The 20,839-nt window shown below is 49.2% G+C and overlaps 1 protein-coding gene across 12 annotated transcripts in view; it reads right to left on the bottom strand.

Annotated features, from left to right (window-relative positions):
- sls (sallimus) overlaps window positions 1-20,839 on the bottom strand; it is a 188,024-nt gene that overhangs the window by 18,070 nt on the left and 149,115 nt on the right. For 10 of the 12 annotated variants that reach the window (XM_076528778.1, XM_076528780.1, XM_076528770.1 and 7 more), the window contains 5 exons: window positions 9,782-20,677; window positions 9,009-9,034; window positions 1,138-7,726; window positions 260-307; window positions 56-169 (listed from right to left, as the gene is read on the bottom strand). In XM_076528778.1, the coding sequence (XP_076384893.1) occupies window positions 56-169; window positions 260-307; window positions 1,138-7,726; window positions 9,009-9,034; window positions 9,782-20,677 (17,673 nt within the window). The remainder of the gene's footprint in view (window positions 1-55; window positions 170-259; window positions 308-1,137; window positions 7,727-9,008; window positions 9,035-9,781; window positions 20,678-20,839) is intronic. The other 2 variants (XM_076528787.1, XM_076528791.1) reach the window with 1 other exon arrangement.

Below are 20,839 nucleotides of genomic sequence, written 5' to 3'. Positions count from 1 at the left end.
TAATTATGGGACGCCCTATACAGAATTATTATAACCTATATACAAGCGGACGTACCGATAACGTAAACCCTTTCACCTTCGACGAGATTGATGGCTTCGTCGGTTTCAGCGACGTACGAGCAAATCGAGAACATCGTGTCGCCGTCGCGGACAACGTACTCGATTTCATCTGCAAAAAGAATTCCAGAGAAGGTCACGGCACGCGTAAAAATACGAAATATCGAGATAGAATTATCCGGAGAAAATTGTAAGAACGCACCTTCCTCCGAGATCTCCTCTTCTCTGGTGATACTCAGCGTTGCCTCTTCTACAATGTCGCAAGAGCAAGCATTTAGTATTCGGAGATCGTATAAAATGTACGCTAAATAATCACGAGACATTGCGCAATCGTGAAGCGACACTTTTGCGTTACTAATTGCGTTTCGTTCGCTACACACGCCGCGAAGATCATCCTGCAACTGCGATACATTCGCGAAGGGGAACGATTCTTCGCAAGAACGTAAATCGAGAGTGCAGAATAAAATGTCCGCGTTCGAGATTTCACCGCGTGTTCAAACTCCGCGCGAACAATTTTATTTTACGCTTTCAAGTTGTTTGTCTTCGAAGCACGGTAAATTTTTCTCCAATTGTCCCTCAGCTTGTAAACAAAAATGGACAATTTGGGGAGAGGAGACGCGACTGTTAATAATTATTGGGGCTCGAATTATCGCGTCTCCTCTTCAAAAATTCTCCATTCTCGTTTACGCGTTGAGTGGCAATTTGAGAGAATTCGCTGTATCGGTTCTTTCCCGATTGTATCGTGATCGCAGGAACGCCCTAAATGCGTAAGACAAAGGGCGAGTCGTATGAAGCGGTTTGGCGTTCCGATGCATCTGCAATTAAGCAGTTTCGTTGCAGTTTCAGTGAAGCAGGTTATCACGGAGTACCGATATGCTTTTCATTCGCAGTGGATTATGAAGCGTGAGGCAAGGTGAAATAGCTCGTCTAAAGGTAAGGGACGATTAGGGGCGAGTATACTCACTAAGGGCCGATATACGCTCGACGAACAACGGTTAATCTCTACTTTAGCTGAAAGCATGTTACAATCGGATTAAATCGTTATCTGCGAAAGCGCGAATCGTCGGAATTCCGTCGAACCTTCGTCGTAGGTGGACACGCGTCTCTTGCTCTTCAGCTTCAGGGCCAAGGACTCGTCCGTCTCCTCGACCGAGTACTTTCTCTCGCGCTTCAACTTCAGCTTGACGTCGCCTTCTTCGAGGTCCTCGACCTTGTACGGTTTGGGCACCTTCTTCTTCCTGCGTCTCAACGGAAGGTTCATCTCGTCGGTCTCCAGCTCCTCGATGCTGTACTCGTCCTTGGCCTCCTCGTCCGACTCGTCTATGATCTCCTCAATGATCGGGCCGGAGTCGTCCTCGACTTCTCGCATGATCTTGACCGTCTCCTCGCCGGCCTCCTCGGAATAGGTCATCGGCCGCTTCTTCGGCTTCAGTCGGACTTTCCCGGACATCGAGATGTCCTCCTCCTCGTAGGTGTTCAACGAGATCTTGAACTCCTGCTCCACATCCTCCTTGGTCTTGGTGGACCGCGGACGGAACGTCACGTTCTCCGTCTCGGTGATCTCTTTGATGTCCGGCCTGGGCTTCTTCTTCGGCCGCAGCTTCCGGAGAGTGACGTCCTCGTAGATCTCCTCGATCGGCTTCGGGGCGAGCTTCGGCGGTTTACGTTTTAACGTGAACTCGTGGATCTCTTCTTCTTCCTCTTCTTCCGGCTGCTCGACCTCCTCGACCTTCTTGATCGTGAGCTCGTCAGCCGCGACCTCCTCGACCTTCCGCGGCGCTTTCTTCTTCCTTATTTGCACGTCCGTCGACACCTCTTCTTCCTCGACCGGCTTCTCGAGCGGCGCGCGAGTTTTCTTCAGGGTCACCGCAGTCTCCTCGACCTCCTCCGTGACCGACGGCCGTTTCTCCGGCTTCTTCTTCTTTCTGATGGTGATCTCCTCGGGAGCTTCCTCAGCTTCGACGGGCACCGGCTTCTTGATCGTCACTTCGTCGGCCGCTTCTTCGACCACCGGCTTCTTCTTCTTCGGCTTCTTCAGCTCCACCTTCTCGGTGACCTCTTCGGGTGCTTTCTCCTCCTCTTTCGGCACCGGCTTCTTCAGGGTAACCTCCTCCGACACTTCTTCCGGAACCGGCATTTCCTTTGGTTTCCTCTTCTTCAAGGTTACCTCTTCGGCAACCTCTTCTTCTTCCTTCTCTTCCACGACCGGTTTCTTGATCGTCACCTCGTCGGCCGCATCTTCGACCACCGGCTTCTTCTTCTTCGGCTTCTTCAGCTCCACTTTCTCGGACACCTCTTCCGGCGCTTTCTCTTCTTCCTTCGGAACTGGCTTCTTCAGGGTAATCTCCTCCGACACTTCTTCCGGAACCGGCTTTTCCTTTGGTTTCCTCTTCTTCAAGGTTACCTCTTCAGGAACTTCTTCCCCTTCTTTCTCTTCTACCACGACCTTCTTGATCGTCACTTCGTCGGCCGCTTCCTCGACTACCGGCTTCTTCTTCTTCGGCTTCTTCAGCTCGACCTTTTCAGAAACCTCTTCCGGCGCTTTTTCTTCTTCTTTCGGTACCAGCTTCTTCAGGGTAATCTCTTCTGACACCTCTTCCGGAACCGGCTTCTCTTTCGGTTTCTTCTTCTTCAAAGTGACCTCATCAGGAACTTCCTCCTCTTCTTTCTCTTCTATCACGACCTTCTTGATCGCCACTTCGTCGGCCGCTTCTTCGATCACCGGCTTCTTCTTCTTCGGCTTCTTCAGCTCGACTTGTTCGCTGACCTCTTCCGGAGCCTTCTCTTCAGGTTCCGGTTTCTTCAGAGTAACCTCTTCGGCTACTTCTTCAGGAACCGGCTTCTCCTTCGGCTTCCTCTTCTTCAAGGTGACCTCCTCTGCAACCTCCTCCACTTTCTTCTCTTCAACCACCACCTTCTTCAGCGTCACTTCGTCCGCAGCTTCCTCCACAACCGGCTTCTTCTTCTTCGGCTTCTTCAGCTCGACTTGTTCGCTGATCTCTTCCGGAGCCTTCTCTTCGGGTTCCGGTTTCTTCAGAGTAACCTCTTCGGCTGCTTCTTCAGGAACCGGCTTCTCCTTCGGTTTCTTCTTCTTCAGGGTCACCTCTTCAGGAACCTCTTCCTCTTTCTTCTCTTCAACAACGACCTTCTTGATCGTAATTTCCTCGGCCGCTTCTTCCACCACCGGCTTCTTCTTCTTCGGCTTCTTCAGCTCGACCTCTTCGCTCACCTCTTCGGGAACTTTCACCTTCTCTTCTGGCTCCGGTTTCTTCAGCGTTACTTCCTCCGACACTTCTTCCGGCACCGGTTTCTCCTTTGGCTTCTTCTTCTTCAAGGTCACCTCTTCAGGAACCTCTTCCTCTTTCTTCTCTTCTACCACGACCTTCTTGATAGTAATTTCCTCGGCCGCTTCTTCGACCACCGGCTTCTTCTTCTTCGGCTTCTTCAGCTCGACTTGCTCGGTCACTTCTTCCGGCACCTTCGCCACTTCTTCAGGTTCCGGTTTCTTCAGGGTAATCTCTTCGGCTACTTCTTCCGGAACCGGCTTCTCCTTCGGCTTCTTCTTCTTCAAGGTCACCTCTTCAGGAACTTCTTCCTCCTTCTTCTCTTCCACGACCGGTTTCTTGATCGTCACCTCTTCGACGACTTCTTCCTTCACGGGCTTCTTCTTCTTTGGTTTCTTTATCTCCTCGGTCACTTGTTCCGGCACTTTCTCTTCCGGTTTCTTAACGACCACTTCTTCAACCACCTCTTCGGGAACCGGCTTCTCCTTGGGCTTCCTCTTTATCACAATTTCTTCCTTGACTTCCTCTTCCTCGACCACCTTCTCTTCGACAACCGGTTTCGTAACCGTGACCTCTGCGACTTCTTCTTCCTCGACAGGCTTCTTCTTCTTCGGCTTCTTCACGACAGCTTCCTCTGCCACCTCGGCCGGTTTCTTTGGCTTCTTCTTCAGGGTGACCTCGGTCACGACTTCTTCTTCTTCCACCTCTTTCTCTTCGACGACTGGTTCTTTGATCGTCACTTCGGCTGGCGCTTCCTCGACAGGCTTCTCGGGCTCTTTCTTCAGCACGATCTCTTCCGTTACTTCCGGCGCCTTTTCCGGTTCCACGGCTTCCGGTTTCTTCAGCGTCACTTCCTCTTCCTTGGGAGCTTTCTCTTTGGGTTTCTTCGGCTTCGCCTTGCGCTTGATCGTAACGTCCTCGGGCTCTTCTTTCGGTGCCTTCGGGACTTCCTCCTCCTCCTTCACCGGTACCACTTTCTCGACGACTTCTTCAGGCTTTTCCTTCTTCCACGGCTTCAGCGTTATCTTCTCCTCCTCCTCTTCCGGTTTCTTCTTCTCCGGAATCCTGAACTTGACCTCCGGCTCTTCGACCGGCTCGGGTGGTTTCGGCTCACCTTTTATCAGAGGTATCTGCTCGATCTCTTGATCCGGCTTCTTCCTCGGCTCCTTCTCGTACGGTTTCGGAACCGGCTCCGGCGCCGGCTCTTCGGGTTTCTCGTACTCTTCGGGAACGTACTTCTCGAGCTCCGGCCTGTCGAAGTCCAGAGGCTTCAGCTCGTCGTGCTCCAACTTCACTTTCGGCTTCTTCTTCTTCTCTGGCTTGACCTCCTCTTCCGGTTCCGGCCTCGCTGGCTTCTTCAGCGGCTCTGGTACCTCCTCGGGCTTCGCCTCCGGTATCTTCTTCAGCTTCACCTTCTCCGGCTCGACCTTCTCCTCCTCCGGCACCTTGCCCTTGCCCACGACCAACTTCTGCGGCTCCTCCGGCTTCTCCGCCGGCTTCTTCGGCTTCCGCTCGTACGGGGCCAGCTCCTCGGCCTTCTCCAGCGGCACCTTCTTCAGCTCCTCGAACTCCAGATCCAGCTTCTCCAGCTCCGCGACCTCCTTCTCCGACAATTTAACCCGTTTGATCTTCCTCTTCAGGACCTTCAGCGCCTCCTCCGTGTTTCTAGAGAGTATTCCCGTCTGCACGGGATTCTCCTCCAGCTCCGTTATCTTCGGCACCTGCATCTCCGGAGGATAGTCGCCGACGAACTGGATCCTGCTCCGCAGCATGATTTTCGGGAACTTCGGCTCGCCGACGCTCTTCTTCTTCGCCGGCGCCACCTTCTTCAGTTTCACCGCTGCGAACTGCACGGTTTCGCCGGGCTCCGAGTACTTCAGCTTCGTCGGTTTGATCTCCTTCCGCTCGATCTTCTGCGGGACCAGCTTCTGCAGGACCGCCGGCAGCTCCTTCTTCTCCTTCTTCTTCTTGCTCGGCTCCCACTGGATCTTCTCCGGCATCTTCTCCAGCACCGGTCGCTCGTACTCCGGCTCCACCCACTCCTCGATTTCATCTTTCTTCGCCGGTTTCTTCTTCTTCTTCTTCGGCTTCTCCTTCGGCTTCTCCGCCGCTTCTTCCACCGGTTTCCCTTCGACCACTTCTTCCGGTAATTTTTCTACTTTCTCCGGAGCCTTCTCCGCCGGAACTTCTTCAACCACCACTTCTTCCTTCGCTTCTTCGACCGGCACGGCCTTGCGCTCTTTGGGCTTCTTCGCTGGCAGCTCTTCGGGAACCGCTTCGGGAACGACCTCGGCGGCTTCCACGGCCTCCTTCGGCACCACCTCTTTCTTTGCCTTTACTTTCTTTGGTTTTTCTTCGATTATTTCTTCCACTTTCTCTTCGACCTTTTCTTCCTCCGCCACGGCGGGCTTCTTTTCCACCGGCTTCTTCTTCTTCGGCTTCTCTTTCGGAGCCTCTTCTTCTTTTGGCGCTTCTGGAACTTCTTCCTTCGGCTTCTCCTCCGGAATTTCTTTCTCCTTCGGCTTCTCCTCGACCACCTCTCCATTCGTGATCGGCTCCTCCTCCTTCTTCTTCTTCGGCACTTTCTTGACGGCAATCTCCGTAACCTTGGCCTCCTCCTCCACCTTCTCTTCTTCTTTCGGAACGGCTTTCTCCTCCTTCGGCTTCTCCTCCTCTATCTCCTCTGTCGCGACTTCAGCGACCACTTCAGTCGTTTGAAGCTCTTCTTTGGGAACCACCGTCTTCTTCGCCTTCCTCTTCTTCGGCTCTTCCGGCGTTATCTCTTCGACAACTTCCTCCACCTGCTCCTCCTCGGCTGTGGTCGGCTTCTCCTTCTTCCGCGGGGCCTTCTTCACGGCGACCTTCTTCTCCTCCACCTTAGACACCTCCCGTTCCTCTTCGGTTACCGTCGCCTTTTCCTCTTCCGGTTTTTCGACCTCCAGTTTCTCCTCCGCCGTCGTGGCGACCACCTCCGTCGTCACGATGCCCTCTGACGGGGTCACTTCCTTCTTCGCTTTGATCTTCTTCGGCTTCTCCGGGACGAGTTCTTTCACTTCTTCCTCCGGGAGTTCCTCCGGTAGTTCCTCCGGGACCGTCTCTTCCGGCGCCTTCTTCAGCACCACCTTCTCCACAACCACTTTCTCCTCTTTCTCCTCCACCACCGTCGCCTTCTTCTTCTTCTTCGGCTTCGCCTTCTCCGGAACCTCCTCGGTGACCACTTCCGTTATCTCGACGGCCTCCTCTTCGGAGATTATCGGCTTCGGCTTCTCCTCTTCAGGCTCTTCGGGCTTCAATTCTTCCACAACTTCGACCTTCTCCTCAGCTTCGACCACGGTGACCGTCTTCTTCTTCTTCGGCGCTTTCTTCACGACCACCTCCGACACCTTTGGTTTCTCTTCTTCTTCTATTTCGGAGGGCTTGACTTCTTCCGGCTCGATCTTCTCCGCCTCGAGCTCTTCGACTGGCGTCTCCGCGACGACCTCCGTGACCTCGATGCCCTCCTTCGGGACGACCTTCTTCTTCGCCTTCTCCTTCACGGGCTTCTCGATCACGAGCTCCTCGACCTCCTCGGTCACTTTGCCCTCCTTCACCGTCGCCCTCTTCTTCTTCACGACCTTTCGCGTAGGCGTCTCAACTATCTCCACGATCTCCTGCTCCTCCATGACCTTCGCCTCCTCCGCCGTCTTCTCGATCACCTCTTCAACGACCTTGGCCTCCTTCTTCGGTTTCTTCCGAACGATCTTCTTCGTCGGCGTCTCGATAATCTCGACGATCTCCTCTTCTTCCTCTTCTTCGATCTCTTCTTTCGGCTTCTTCGGCGCCTTCTTCAGCTCGACCTTCGTCACGGTCACAGTCTCCTTCTCCTCTTCTACGAGCGGCTTCGCCTTTTCTTTCTTCGGCTTCTCGATGCGGATCTCCTCGATCACCTCTTCAGGGACACCGTCGTCCCTCGTCACCGCCTTCTTCTTCTTGATGATCTTCGTCGTCGGCGTCTCGACCACCTCGACGATCCGCTGTTCTTCCATTTCGATGGTCTCTTCGCGGGGCTTTATTATGATCTCCTCGACCACGACCTCCTCCTCGCCTTTCTTCATCGGCCGCCTCTTCTTCCGGATGATCTTCTGGGTCGGCGTCTCGATCGTCTCGAAGATCTCCTCTTCTTCTTTTATCACGACTTCCTTTTTCTTCTTCGGCGCTTTCCTCACGTCGAGCTCCGTCACCGTCACCGTCTCCTCTTCCTCGACGACCGACTTCGCCTTCCGCTTCTCCGGCTCTTCGATCGTTATCTCCTCCACGACCTCCTCCGTCACCTCGTCCTTCGCCGTTACCGGCTTCTTCTTCTTCGGAACCTTTTTGACTTCCTTCGCTTCCTCGATGATCTCCTCCTGGTCGCATCGATTGGAATAATTCGGTGATCAAGGGCTCTTGGGCGAAGATTCTGTTGGCATTGGCGCGCGCGAACATGTCGTTTCTGGTTGCGAGTATAGTAATCGTTGTGGATATTATAATCATCGATTCGGTGTGCACAGTAATTTCTTCCGGAAATGGCAAATTTTACACGGATTTGTTCGAATATTTTGGAGAATGACTGTATCGATCGCGTTTCTAGTAACCGAATATTCGAACTGGAAAAAAAGTAAAGTAAATTCAAAAATAAATCGTAGATTCTTTTAAAAATCGAATGTCTTTACGTACGAAACGATTAGAGAAATAGACGAAATTTCCATCGAAAATCGAATCGATCCAGTTCACGTCTCCCGTTTGTCTTGAAAGGGTTAATATTTATTACCAGCAGCGCTGAGAACGGATCGTCGAATAAGTTCCACGCAACTTCACTTTGTCCGCGACGTACGATAAATTCTCTCCAATTGTCCCTCAGCTTGCAAGCAAAGCTGGACAATTTGGGAAGAGGAGATACGATTGTTCGAGCCTCGCGGTTCATTTTATATAGTGTCCCGTAATTATGGTACTTCCGGGAAACGAGGGATTCTCGAGGTCATTCGAAGCAACTTTTCCCTCAGCGAAAATGCGATCCACGGCTTCATTTACGCGTCATTAACGAAGAACAATGACCAATGGGCGGCGAGCTCGGCTGGCGCGCGGCGTCTGAGCCAATCAGCGGAACCGGGCCTTGCGCCAGCCGCGCTCGCCTCTCATTGGTCAAGCGTTTTTCATTAATAACTCGAAAACGAAGCCGCGGATCGCAATTTCGCTAAAGAAAAAGTTACTTCAAATCACCTCAGGAATCGTCCCTTTCTGGGTGTTGACGTAATTATGTGATATTCTGTATAGTTCGCCGATTGTAAACGACTGTAAAGACGAGCCGCGAGGCTTCGAATCGTATCACGTGGTCTCCGAATTGCCTTAAAAAAATAAGGCAGAAAATAACAAAAAAATAAGAAATAAAAAAGTTAAGTTATTACGTTTATTATAGCATTTACTCCAGTATTCCCAGATCTGCCGGTTTCATTCCCGTCCTCCGAACATTTCTGGAAGAAATTACTGCATTCTCTCCCGAGCAAAAAATAAGACGAACTGAATCGCGCATTCAAAATTTTTCGGTAAGGAAGAAAAGTACAAATTTCACGAATCGCGAAAGTCCGATAAAAGAAACGACATATTTCGCAGACGCCAAGCGAGAAAAAAAAGAGATCGAGATCGGCTTACCTGTTGAATCGTCTTCTCCGCGACATCTGGAATAACAACAGAATGCTTTAAATCCATATATGAAGCGGAAACTAATTTTAAAATGGATACTCAGCTCTCCTAGACGCTTCTTTAAATAGCTTATCGTGATAGTCGCTCTAAAGCGGATCAATTAGCTGGTAAATACTTTTGCAATAACAGTTGTGTACATATATATACAGGGAGTCCTAAAATTATGGTATTTCCGGAAAATGTGGAGTTCCTGCGATCATTCGAAGTAACTTTCTCGTTAGTTACTAGCGAAAAGCACTGACCAATGAGAAGCGAGCTCGGTCAGCGCGAGGTGGCCGAGCCAACGAGCGGTCGAAGCGGCGATCATTCGGAGAGCGAGCGCGGCCGGCGCTCCGCTCTCGCGGCCAATGCCGCGTCGCGCTGTCTGTCTGGCGCAGCGGCAGCGGACGCGAGGGCGGGGCGTCAGCCGTGCTCACCTCTAATTGGCCAGCGTTTTTTATTAATAACTCGTAAACGAAGCCTCGTAGGACATTTCCGCTAAGAAAAAAGTTACTTGAAATGATCTCACGAACCCCTCAGTTCCTGGAAATACAATAATTTCGGGACACACTGTCTACATCTATATACGGTATCATAAGACAGAAGTATAGTATGTTTGTCGAGTATGTCTCTTTGTGTCCCTGTTCTTGTTAAGCATAATAGGACATGGTATAATGGCGTATGCACGTTGTATCGTCTGATTGTACGTAATTGTGATAGTAAAACGTAAGAAATGCGCTTACCTTCGTGCACAGTCTCATCGGCTTTGGGTTTAATCGGTCTTTTGTGTTTGGGTTTTTCGTGTATTTCTGGTGTAGTGTCTTCAGGTAGTTCTATTGTCGCCGTTAACGGCGCTTTACCTTCCTCCTCGACGACCACCTCCTCGGTGACCCGTTCTTTACCTTCGCGTTTCCTCGTCACCCGCTTTTTGTGGACCGTTCTCTTAACGCCCTCCTCGACGATCTCGCTCGTCACGATCTCCTCTCTGATCTCTTCGACGGGCGCGGGCTTCACGACAGCCTCGACAGGGCTAACGAGCTCCGGCATCTCTTCAACGATCTCGGCGACCGTGACGACGGGCTCGGCGCCCTCTTCCTCGACCGTCGTCTCTTCGACGACCTTCGGGCTCTCGTCGCCGCGCCTCGTCGTCGTCTTTTTCCTCTTGATACGTCTCGGCTTCTTCTCCGGGGTCTCCTCGACCTCCAAGGTCGTGACCACCTCGACCGTCTCAACAATGTCGTCGTCCCTCGGAACGAACTTTATGTAATCCTCCGGCTTCTTCTCGCCTTCTTCAGGCTCCGCCGGCTTCTTCCACGGCTTCAGCCTGATCTCTTCAGGCTCCTCCGCCGGCGCCGGCCGCTCCGGGATCCTCCGCTTGATCTCCTCCTCCTCTTCAGGCTCTTTGGGCCTCGGGACCCCCGGCACTATGGGGACCGCCTCGGTCTCCTGCTCGGGCAGCTTGCGCTCCTTTTTCGGCCTCTTCGCCGGTGCCTTCTTCGGCTTCGGCTCCTCCGGCGCCGGATACTCCGGCTTCTCGTACTCTTCGAGTTCAACGTCGCTTCTGTCCACGTCGTAAGGCTCGAACGGCTTCAGCTCCGGGTATTCTCTCTCTTCTTTAACCTTCTCAGGCTTCTCCGCCTCGTCCTTCTTCCTCGGAGCCAGCACAGCCTCTTCAGGCACCTCCGGCGCCTTCTCCGGGATCTTCTTCAGCTTCACGATCTCTTGCTCCTCCGGCTCTTCTGGTCGCCGCTTACCCTTGCCGATCTTCAGCTTCTTCGGCTTCTCCTCCTCAACCATCTCCGGCCGCGGCTTCCGCTCGTACGGTGCCAGCTCCTCGACCTTCTCCAGCGGCACCTTCTTCAGCTCCTCTAACTCCTGGTCAAGCTTCTCCAGGTCAGTTAGCTCTTTTTCGGGGAGCTTCATCTTCTTGTGCTTGATCTTCTTGATCTTCAAGGCTTCTTCCATCGTGCGCGACAGGATTCCCGTCTGCACGTAGTTCGGCTCCAATTCGGTGATGCTCGGATACCGCATCGACGGCGGATATTCGTGCGCGGTTATGCGACTCCGCAGCAAGAACTTCGGGAACTTGCCCTCGTCCTTGCCGACCCTCTTCGGCGTCGGCTTCGGCTTCTTCAGCTTGATCTGCGCGAACAGTGGCGTCGCCGGCTCGTCGATCTTCGGTTTGATCGGCTTTTGTTCTTTGATGCTGAGCCGACGCAGTTGCGGACGCAGCTCCTCTTCTAGAAGCACCGCTTCGGGCTTCTTCTTCGGCTTCTTCTTCAACTTCTTCTCCGGCTTCAGCGCGACCGGCTCCTCAAGTTTTTCTAAAGGTAATACTTTCTTCAGCTCAGCGAACTCTTTGTCTAGTTGTTCTAGTTTCGCGAACTCTTTCTTCAGCTGCTTCACCTTCTTCTTCTTCGGCTTCGGTAACGCGGCCGCCTCCTCCACGTTCCGCGACAGAACGCCGCTTTGTAACTCGATCGGCTCCAACTCGGTGACCCGCAGCAACCTCGGCTTCGGCGGGAACTCGATGGCGACGATGCGGCTCTTCAGTAACACGCGCGGAAGCTTCTCTTTCTTCGCTTCCGGACGCTTCGGCTTCGGCGTCTTGCGCAGTGTGATCTGCGCGAATTGAGGCTTGTTCAAGGACACCTCCTGCGCTTCCAGCTTCATCGTTTCGATCTTGGATACCTTCAGCCGCTGGAGCTTGAAGGGCTTCTTAGTTGGAGCTTCAGGAACTTCGGGAGCTTCGGGAGCGGATTCGATGACTTCGGAGACGACTTCTTCGACGTCTTTTGTTATTTTCTTTTTTACCAGCTTCTTCGGCTTAGGTTTCTTCGCGACGCCTTCGGGGACCAATGCTGCTTCGGGAACTTCTACAGCTTCGAGCGGCTTCACCGTTTCCTCGATCACTTCTTCAACCGGCCCCTCGGTTATCGTCGTCTTCGGAGCCTTGCCTGGCTCCTCGACGGTGACTTCTTCGGTGACTTGTTGCTCTTTTCCTTTACGTTTGATCACCTTCTTCTTCGTGATCTTCTTCGGCTTGCCTTCCTTTGTCACTTCTTCGGTGACCGTGACTTGCTCGCGGATCTCTTCGACTTCGGACGGTTTCGCGAACTCTGGAACAGGTAGAGGAGTAACTGTCTCTTCGAGAACTTCTTCAACTGGACCTTCTGTTACTGTGGTGACAGGAGCTTTACCCTTTTCTTCGACTGTGACTTCTTCGGTGACTTGTTGTTCTTTACCCTTTCGTTTGATGACCTTTTTCTTGATTATTTTCTTTGGTTTGCCTTCTTTCGTTATTTCCTCGGTGACTGTTACTTGTTCACGCACTTCTTCAACTTCTGTTGGCTTGACGACTTCTGGAGCGAGCAGTGGTTTTAGTATCTCTTCGATGATTTCTTCAATTGGACCTTCTGTTATTGTAGTGACAGGAGCTTTGTCCTTTTCTTGGACGGTGACTTCTTCGGTGACTTGTTGCTCTTTACCCTTTCGTTTTATTATTTTCTTTTTAACTACCTTCTTTGGCTTGCCCTCTTCGGTTATTTCTTCGGTGACTGTTACTTGTTCACGGATTTCTTCAACTTCTGTTGGTTTCACAAACTTTGAGATTGGTAATGGTGTGACTGTTTCTTCGAGAACTTCTTCGATTGGACCTTCTGTTACTGTGGTGACTGGAGCTTTTCCTTTTTCTTGGACAGTGACTTCTTCGGTAACTTGTTGCTCTTTACCCTTACGTTTGATGACCTTTTTCTTGATTACTTTCTTCGGTTTTCCTTCCTTGGTTATTTCTTCGGTGACTGTTACTTGTTCACGTACTTCTTCAACTTCTGTTGGTTTTACAAACTCTGAGATTGGTAGTGGAGTAATTGTCTCTTCGAGAACTTCTTCCACTGGACCTTCTGTTATTGTAGTGACTGGAGCTTTACCCTTTTCTTCCACAGTGACTTCTTCGGTAACTTGTTGTTCTTTACCCTTTCGTTTGATGACCTTTTTCTTGATTACTTTCTTCGGTTTGCCTTCTTTCGTTATTTCTTCGGTGACTGTTACTTGTTCACGGACTTCTTCAACTTCTGTTGGTTTTACAAACTCTGAGATTGGTAGTGGAGTAATTGTCTCTTCGAGAACTTCTTCCACTGGACCTTCTGTTATTGTAGTGACTGGAGCTTTACCCTTTTCTACCACAGTGACTTCTTCGGTAACTTGTTGTTCTTTACCCTTTCGTTTGATGACCTTTTTCTTGATTACTTTCTTCGGTTTGCCTTCTTCGGTTATTTCTTCGGTGACTGTTACTTGTTCACGTACTTCTTCAACTTCTGTTGGTTTTACAAACTCTGAGATTGGTAGTGGAGTAATTGTCTCTTCGAGAACCTCTTCGATTGGACCTTCTGTTACTGTGGTGACTGGAGCTTTTCCTTTTTCTTGGACAGTGACTTCTTCGGTAACTTGTTGTTCTTTACCCTTTCGTTTGATGACCTTTTTCTTGATTACTTTCTTCGGTTTTCCTTCCTTGGTTATTTCTTCGGTGACTGTTACTTGTTCACGAACTTCTTCCACTTCTGTTGGTTTCGCAAATTCTGAGATTGGTAATGGTGTGACTGTTTCTTCCAGAACTTCTTCAACTGGACCTTCTGTTACTGTGGTGACTGGAGCTTTGCCCTTTTCTTCAACGGTGACTTCTTCGGTGACTTGTTGTTCTTTACCCTTTCGTTTTATTATCTTCTTCTTAACTATCTTCTTTGGTTTGCCTTCTTTCGTTATTTCCTCGGTGACTGTTACTTGTTCACGCACTTCTTCAACTTCTGTTGGTTTTACAAACTCTGAGATTGGTAGTGGAGTAATTGTCTCTTCGAGAACTTCTTCCACTGGACCTTCTGTTACTATAGTGACTGGAGCTTTGCCCTTTTCTTCCACAGTGACTTCTTCGGTAACTTGTTGTTCTTTACCCTTTCGTTTGATGACCTTTTTCTTGATTACTTTCTTCGGTTTGCCTTCTTTGGTTATTTCTTCGGTGACTGTTACTTGTTCACGCACTTCTTCAACTTCTGTTGGTTTCACAAACAGTGGCTTTAGTATCTCTTCGATGATTTCTTCAATTGGACCTTCTGTTATTGTAGTGACAGGAGCTTTGTCCTTTTCTTGGACGGTGACTTCTTCGGTGACTTGTTGCTCTTTACCCTTCCGTTTTATTATTTTCTTTTTAACTACCTTCTTTGGCTTGCCTTCTTTGGTTATTTCTTCGGTGACTGTTACTTGTTCACGGACTTCTTCAACTTCTGTTGGTTTCACAAACTCTGAGATTGGTAATGGTGTGACTGTTTCTTCGAGAACTTCTTCCACTGGACCTTCTGTTACCGTAGTGACAGGAGCTTTTCCCTTTTCTTCAACAGTGACTTCTTCTGTAACCTGTTGCTCTTTTCCTTTTCGTTTGATGACCTTCTTCTTGATTACCTTCTTTGGTTTGCCTTCTTTGGTTATTTCTTCAGTGACTGTTACCTGTTCCCGCACTTCTTCAACTTCCGGAGCAGGCAATGGTTTTAGTGTTTCTTCGATGATTTCTTCAATTGGACCTTCTGTTACCGTGGTGACTGGAGCTTTTCCTTTTTCTTGGACAGTGACTTCTTCGGTGACTTGTTGCTCTTTTCCTTTCCGTTTTGTTATCTTCTTCTTAACTATTTTCTTTGGCTTGCCTTCTCTCGTTATTTCTTCAGTAACTGTTACCTGTTCCCGCACTTCTTCAACTTCTGTTGGTTTCACAAATTCTGATATTGGTAATTCGGTAAACGTCTCTTCCACAACCTCTTCAACTGGACCTTCTGTTACCGTAGTGACAGGAGCTTTACCCTTCTCTTCGACAGTGACTTCTTCGGTAACTTGTTGTTCTTTACCCTTTCGTTTTATTATCTTCTTCTTAACTATCTTCTTTGGTTTGCCTTCTCTCGTTATTTCTTCAGTAACTGTTACCTGTTCCCGCACTTCTTCAACTTCTGTTGGTTTCATAAATTCTGATATTGGTAATTCGGTAAACGTCTCTTCCACAACCTCTTCAACTGGACCTTCTGTTATTGTGGTTACAGGAGCTTTACCCTTCTCTTCGACAGTGACTTCTTCGGTAACTTGCTGTTCTTTACCCTTTCGTTTGATAACCTTTTTCTTGATTACTTTCTTTGGTTTGCCTTCCTTGGTTATTTCTTCGGTGACTGTTACTTGTTCACGCACTTCTTCAACTTCCCTCGGTTTCACAAACTCTGAGATTGGTAGTGGTGTAATTGTCTCTTCGAGAACCTCTTCGACTGGTCCTTCTATTACAGTAGTTACAGGAGCTTTGCCCTTTTCTTCAACAGTGACTTCTTCGGTGACTTGTTGCTCTTTACCCTTTCGTTTGATGACCTTTTTCTTGATTACTTTCTTTTGTTTGCCTTCTTTCGTTATTTCTTCAGTAACTGTTACTTGTTCTCGCACTTCTTCAACTTCTGTTGGTTTTACAAACTCTGATATTGGTAGCGGTGTAATTGTCTCTTCTACAACCTCTTCGACTGGCCCCTCTGTTACCGTTGTCACAGGAGCTTTTCCTTTCTCCTCAACGGTGACTTCTTCGGTAACCTGTTGCTCTTTACCCTTTCGTTTTATAATCTTCTTCTTAACCACCCTCTTCGGCTTCCCTTCCTTGGTGATCTCTTCGGTAACGGTCACCTGTTCCCGAACTTCTTCCACTTCGGAAGGCTTGATGAACTCGGGCGCAGGTAATTTCTTGATGATTTCTTCAACAATTTCTTCGACAGGGCCTTCTGTGACCGTAGTGACCGGGGCCTTGCCCTTCTCCTCGACAGTAACCTCTTCGGTGACCCGTTGTTCCTTCCCTTTACGCTTTATAATCTTCTTCTTCGTGATCTTCTTCGGCTTGCCTTCTCTCGTTACCTCTTCAGTAACGGTCACCTGTTCACGTACTTCCTCCACCTCGGACGGTTTCGCAAACTCTGGGGCTGGCAACGCCTTTAGAATTTCTTCAACGATCTCCTCGACTGGACCTTCCGTGACAGTAGTGACAGGGGCTTTACCCTTTTCTTCGACAGTGACTTCCTCGGTGACCTGTTGCTCCTTCCCCTTGCGTCTTACCACCTTCTTCTTGATCACTCTCTTCGGCTTGCCCTCCCTCGTGACCTCTTCGGTCACGGTCACTTGCTCTCTAACCTCCTCGACCTCGGATGGTTTCACGAACTCGGGAGCGGGCAACGCTTTTAGAATTTCTTCAACGACTTCTTCAACAGGTCCCTCCGTTACAGTAGTCACTGGAGCTTTACCCTTTTCTTCGACTATGACCTCCTCGGTCACCTGTTGAACTTTTCCCTTTCTTTTGATGACCTTCTTCTTTATTATCTTCTTCGGTTTGCCTTCTTTGGTCACTTCTTCGGTCACGGTCACCTGCTCCCGAACCTCCTCTACTTCGGCAGGCTTGACCTTGACGATTTCTTCCACCACTTCTTCAACCGGTCCTTCCGTAACTGTAGTCACCGGAGCTTTGCCCTTTTCTTCGACGGTGACCACTTCGGTCACCCGCTGCTCTTTGCCCTTGCGTCTTATCACCTTCTTCTTGATCACTTTCTTCGGCTTGCCTTCTTTCGTTACTTCTTCCGTGACTGTGACTTGTTCACGGACTTCCTCGACTTCGGACGGTTTTACGAACTCGGGTGCAGGTAATGGTAACAGTGTCTCTTCGACTACTTCTTCGACTGGTCCTTCGGTCACCGTTGTGACCGGAGCTTTACCTTTTTCTTCGACGGTAACTTCTTCGGTCACTTGTTGTTCTTTACCTTTGCGTCTGATCACCTTCTTCTTTATGATCTTCTTCGGTTTTCCTTCTCTAGTCACTTCTTCGGTGACGGTAACTTGTTCTCGGACTTCTTCAATTTCGGATGGTTTTGCGTATTTTGGTCTCGGCAAAGGTGTGACGATCTCTTCGACTACTTCTTCAACTGGTCCTTCTGTTATGCTGGTCACTGGAGCTTTTCCTTGCTCTTCGACGGTGACTTCTTCGGTCACTTGCTGTTCTTTTCCTTTGCGTTTTATTACCTTCTTCTTCGTGATCTTTTTGGGTTTTCCTTCTCGGGTTACTTCTTCAGTAACAGTCACCTGTTCTCTTACTTCTTCAACTTCAGATGGCTTCGCGTATTTCGGTTTGGGTAATGGTTTGACAAACTCTTCAACTACTTCTTCAACTGGTCCTTCTGTTATACTTGTCACCGGTGCCTTTCCTTGCTCTTCAACAGTCACTTCTTCAGTCACCTGTTGTTCCTTACCTTTGCGTCTGATCACCTTCTTCTTCGTGATCTTCTTCGGCTTACCTTCTCTGGTCACTTCTTTGGTAACAGTCACCTGTTCTCGAACCTCCTCCATCTCGGTCGGTGTTACAAATTCTGGAGCAGCCAAAGGCTTGAGGAACTCTTCAACAACTTCCTCGACCGGACCCTCTGTCACCGTAGTGACAGGAGACTTGCCCTTCTCTTCAACGGTGACCTCTTCCGTCACCCGCTGCTCCTTTCCTTTGCGTCTTATCACCTTCCTCTTCACGATTCTTCTTGGCTTACCTTCCCTCGTGACATCTTCGGTCACGGTCACTTGCTCGCGAACCTCTTCCAGTTCAGACGGTTTCACGAATTCTGGAGATGGTAATGGTAACAGCGTCTCTTCGAGTACTTCTTCCACTGGTCCTTCGGTCACCGTTGTGACCGGAGCTTTACCTTTTTCTTCTACTGTCACTTCTTCGGTGACTTGCTGTTCTTTTCCTTTGCGTTTTATTACCTTCTTCTTCGTGATCTTCTTAGGTTTTCCTTCTTTGGTCACTTCTTCGGTGACGGTTACTTGCTCCCGGACTTCTTCAACTTCGGAAGGTTTCGCGTATTTTGGTCTGGGCAAAGGTGTGATGATCTCTTCGACTACTTCTTCAACTGGTCCTTCTGTTATGCTGGTCACTGGAGCTTTTCCTTGCTCTTCGACGGTGACTTCTTCGGTCACTTGTTGCTCTTTTCCTTTGCGTCTGATTACCTTCTTCTTCGTGATCTTTTTGGGTTTTCCTTCTCTCGTTACTTCTTCGGTAACAGTCACTTGTTCTCGGACTTCTTCAACTTCAGATGGCTTCGCGTATTTTGGCTTTGGTAATTCTTTCATGAACTCTTCGACTACTTCTTCTACTGGTCCTTCTATTATGCTAGTCACTGGTGCTTTTCCTTGTTCTTCAACCGTGACTTCTTCGGTCACTTGTTGTTCTTTACCCTTGCGTTTTATTACCTTCTTCTTCGTGATCTTCTTCGGTTTACCTTCCTTGGTCACTTCTTCAGTAACGGTAACCTGTTCGCGAACTTCTTCGGTTTCTGATGGTGTTAAGAACTCCAACATCGGAGTCGGTTTCACGAACTCTTCGACTACTTCTTCGACAGGTCCTTCCGTCACTGTGGTGACAGGAGCTTTGCCTTTTTCTTCAACTGTGACTTCTTCAGTCACTTGCTGTTCTTTTCCTTTGCGTCTTATTACCTTCTTCTTTATGATTTTCTTCGGTTTACCTTCTCTGGTCACTTCTTCGGTAACAGTCACTTGTTCTCGGACTTCTTCAACTTCGGATGGCTTCGCGTATTTTGGCTTTGGCAATACTTTTACGAACTCTTCGACTACTTCTTCAACTGGTCCTTCTGTTATACTTGTCACCGGTGCCTTCCCTTGCTCTTCAACAGTGACTTCTTCAGTCACTTGCTGTTCTTTTCCTTTGCGTCTTATTACCTTCTTCTTTATGATTTTCTTCGGTTTACCTTCTCTGGTCACTTCTTCGGTAACAGTCACTTGTTCTCGGACTTCTTCAACTTCGGATGGCTTGGCGTATTTAGGCTTTGGTAATTCTTTTACAAACTCTTCAACAACTTCTTCAACTGGTCCTTCTGTTATACTTGTCACCGGTGCCTTCCCTTGCTCTTCGACAGTGACCTCTTCAGTCACCTGCTGTTCTTTTCCTTTGCGTCTGATTACCTTCTTCTTTATGATCTTCTTGGGTTTACCTTCTCTAGTCACTTCTTCGGTAACAGTCACCTGTTCTCTTACTTCTTCAACTTCAGATGGCTTGGCGTATTTAGGCTTTGGTAATTCTTTTACAAACTCTTCAACAACTTCTTCAACTGGTCCTTCTGTTATACTTGTCACCGGTGCCTTCCCTTGCTCTTCAACAGTGACTTCTTCAGTCACTTGCTGTTCTTTTCCTTTGCGTCTGATTACCTTCTTCTTTATGATCTTCTTGGGTTTACCTTCTCTAGTCACTTCTTCGGTAACAGTCACCTGTTCTCTTACTTCTTCAACTTCAGATGGCTTGGCGTATTTAGGCTTTGGTAATTCTTTTACAAACTCTTCAACAACTTCTTCAACTGGTCCTTCTGTTATACTTGTCACCGGTGCCTTCCCTTGCTCTTCGACAGTGACCTCTTCAGTCACCTGCTGTTCTTTTCCTTTGCGTCTGATTACCTTCTTCTTTATGATCTTCTTGGGTTTACCTTCTCTAGTCACTTCTTCGGTAACAGTCACCTGTTCTCTTACTTCTTCAACTTCAGATGGCTTGGCGTATTTAGGCTTTGGTAATTCTTTTACAAACTCTTCAACAACTTCTTCAACTGGTCCTTCTGTTATACTTGTCACCGGTGCCTTTCCTTGCTCTTCGACAGTGACCTCTTCAGTCACCTGCTGTTCTTTTCCTTTGCGTCTGATGACCTTCTTCTTTATAATCTTCTTCGGCTTACCTTCTCTGGTCACTTCTTCGGTAACAGTCACCTGTTCCCTTACTTCCTCAACTTCAGAAGGTTTCGCATATTTCGGCTTCGGCATCAGTTTCACAAACTCCTCCACTACCTCTTCGACAGGTCCCTCACTAACACTGGTAACCGGTCGCTTCCCTTGCTCCTCCACCGTGACGACCTCGGTGACCTGCTGTTCCTTTCCTTTCCGCGTGATCACCTTCTTCCTGGTCGTCTTTCTCGGTTTGCCCTCCTTGGTCGTCTCTTCCGTCACGGTCACTTGCTCTTCAACTTGCTCCACTTGCTTAGGCTTGACATACTCGATCGGAGCAATCGGCTCAACGAACTCTTCAGGTACCTTTTCTTCTTCGACCTCCTCTTCGGTGGTCTCTTCGGTCGCTTGCGCTTTGCCCCGCTTTCGGATGACCTTCTTCTTGGTCACCTTTCTCACCTCTTCAGCCTCCTCGATTTTCGGCGTCGTTTCCTCGACCTCCTCGATTATCGTCGGCGCGATCTCTTCGACGTCCGAGGAGGCCGCGATCACCTCTTCGATCGGCATAAATTGCTTCTTCGGTATCTCCGGCACCGTCGGCTTCACGTCTTCTAGTTCTTCCTCGATGACGACGACATTGTCTTCCTCGGCCACTTTGCCGGTCTTTCGTTTTCTGATGATCGTTTTCTTGGTCTTGATCGCCGCTGTCTCGTCGTCCCTACTACCGCGCCTGAATTTCGTAGTGTACTCCTCGGTCACCTCTGTGTCCGATTCGATCGTTTGTTGCTGTGGCGTATCGTGTTTTGTTATTGTTGTTGTTGTTGGTGTGTATTGTGGTGTGATTGTGATGTGATGTTGTTCGGCTGGTGCTTCTGTGGTTTCTGAAATGTATACAGAACAGGTGTGACATGATTAACAAAGTGTCCGGTGCCTCGATGTCCGTATACAGGGTGTCCTAAAATTATGGTATTTCCGGGAAATAAGGGGTTCCTGAGATCGTTCGAAGCAACTTTCTCCTTTACAAAAATCTTCTCCGAGGCGTC

Source organism: Megalopta genalis, chromosome 1, assembly GCF_051020955.1.
Source record: "Megalopta genalis isolate 19385.01 chromosome 1, iyMegGena1_principal, whole genome shotgun sequence".
Taxonomy (NCBI): Eukaryota; Metazoa; Arthropoda; class Insecta; order Hymenoptera; family Halictidae; genus Megalopta; species Megalopta genalis.
Note: the sequence above shows the minus strand (reverse complement) of the source record. Positions and strands in the feature narration are given on the sequence as shown.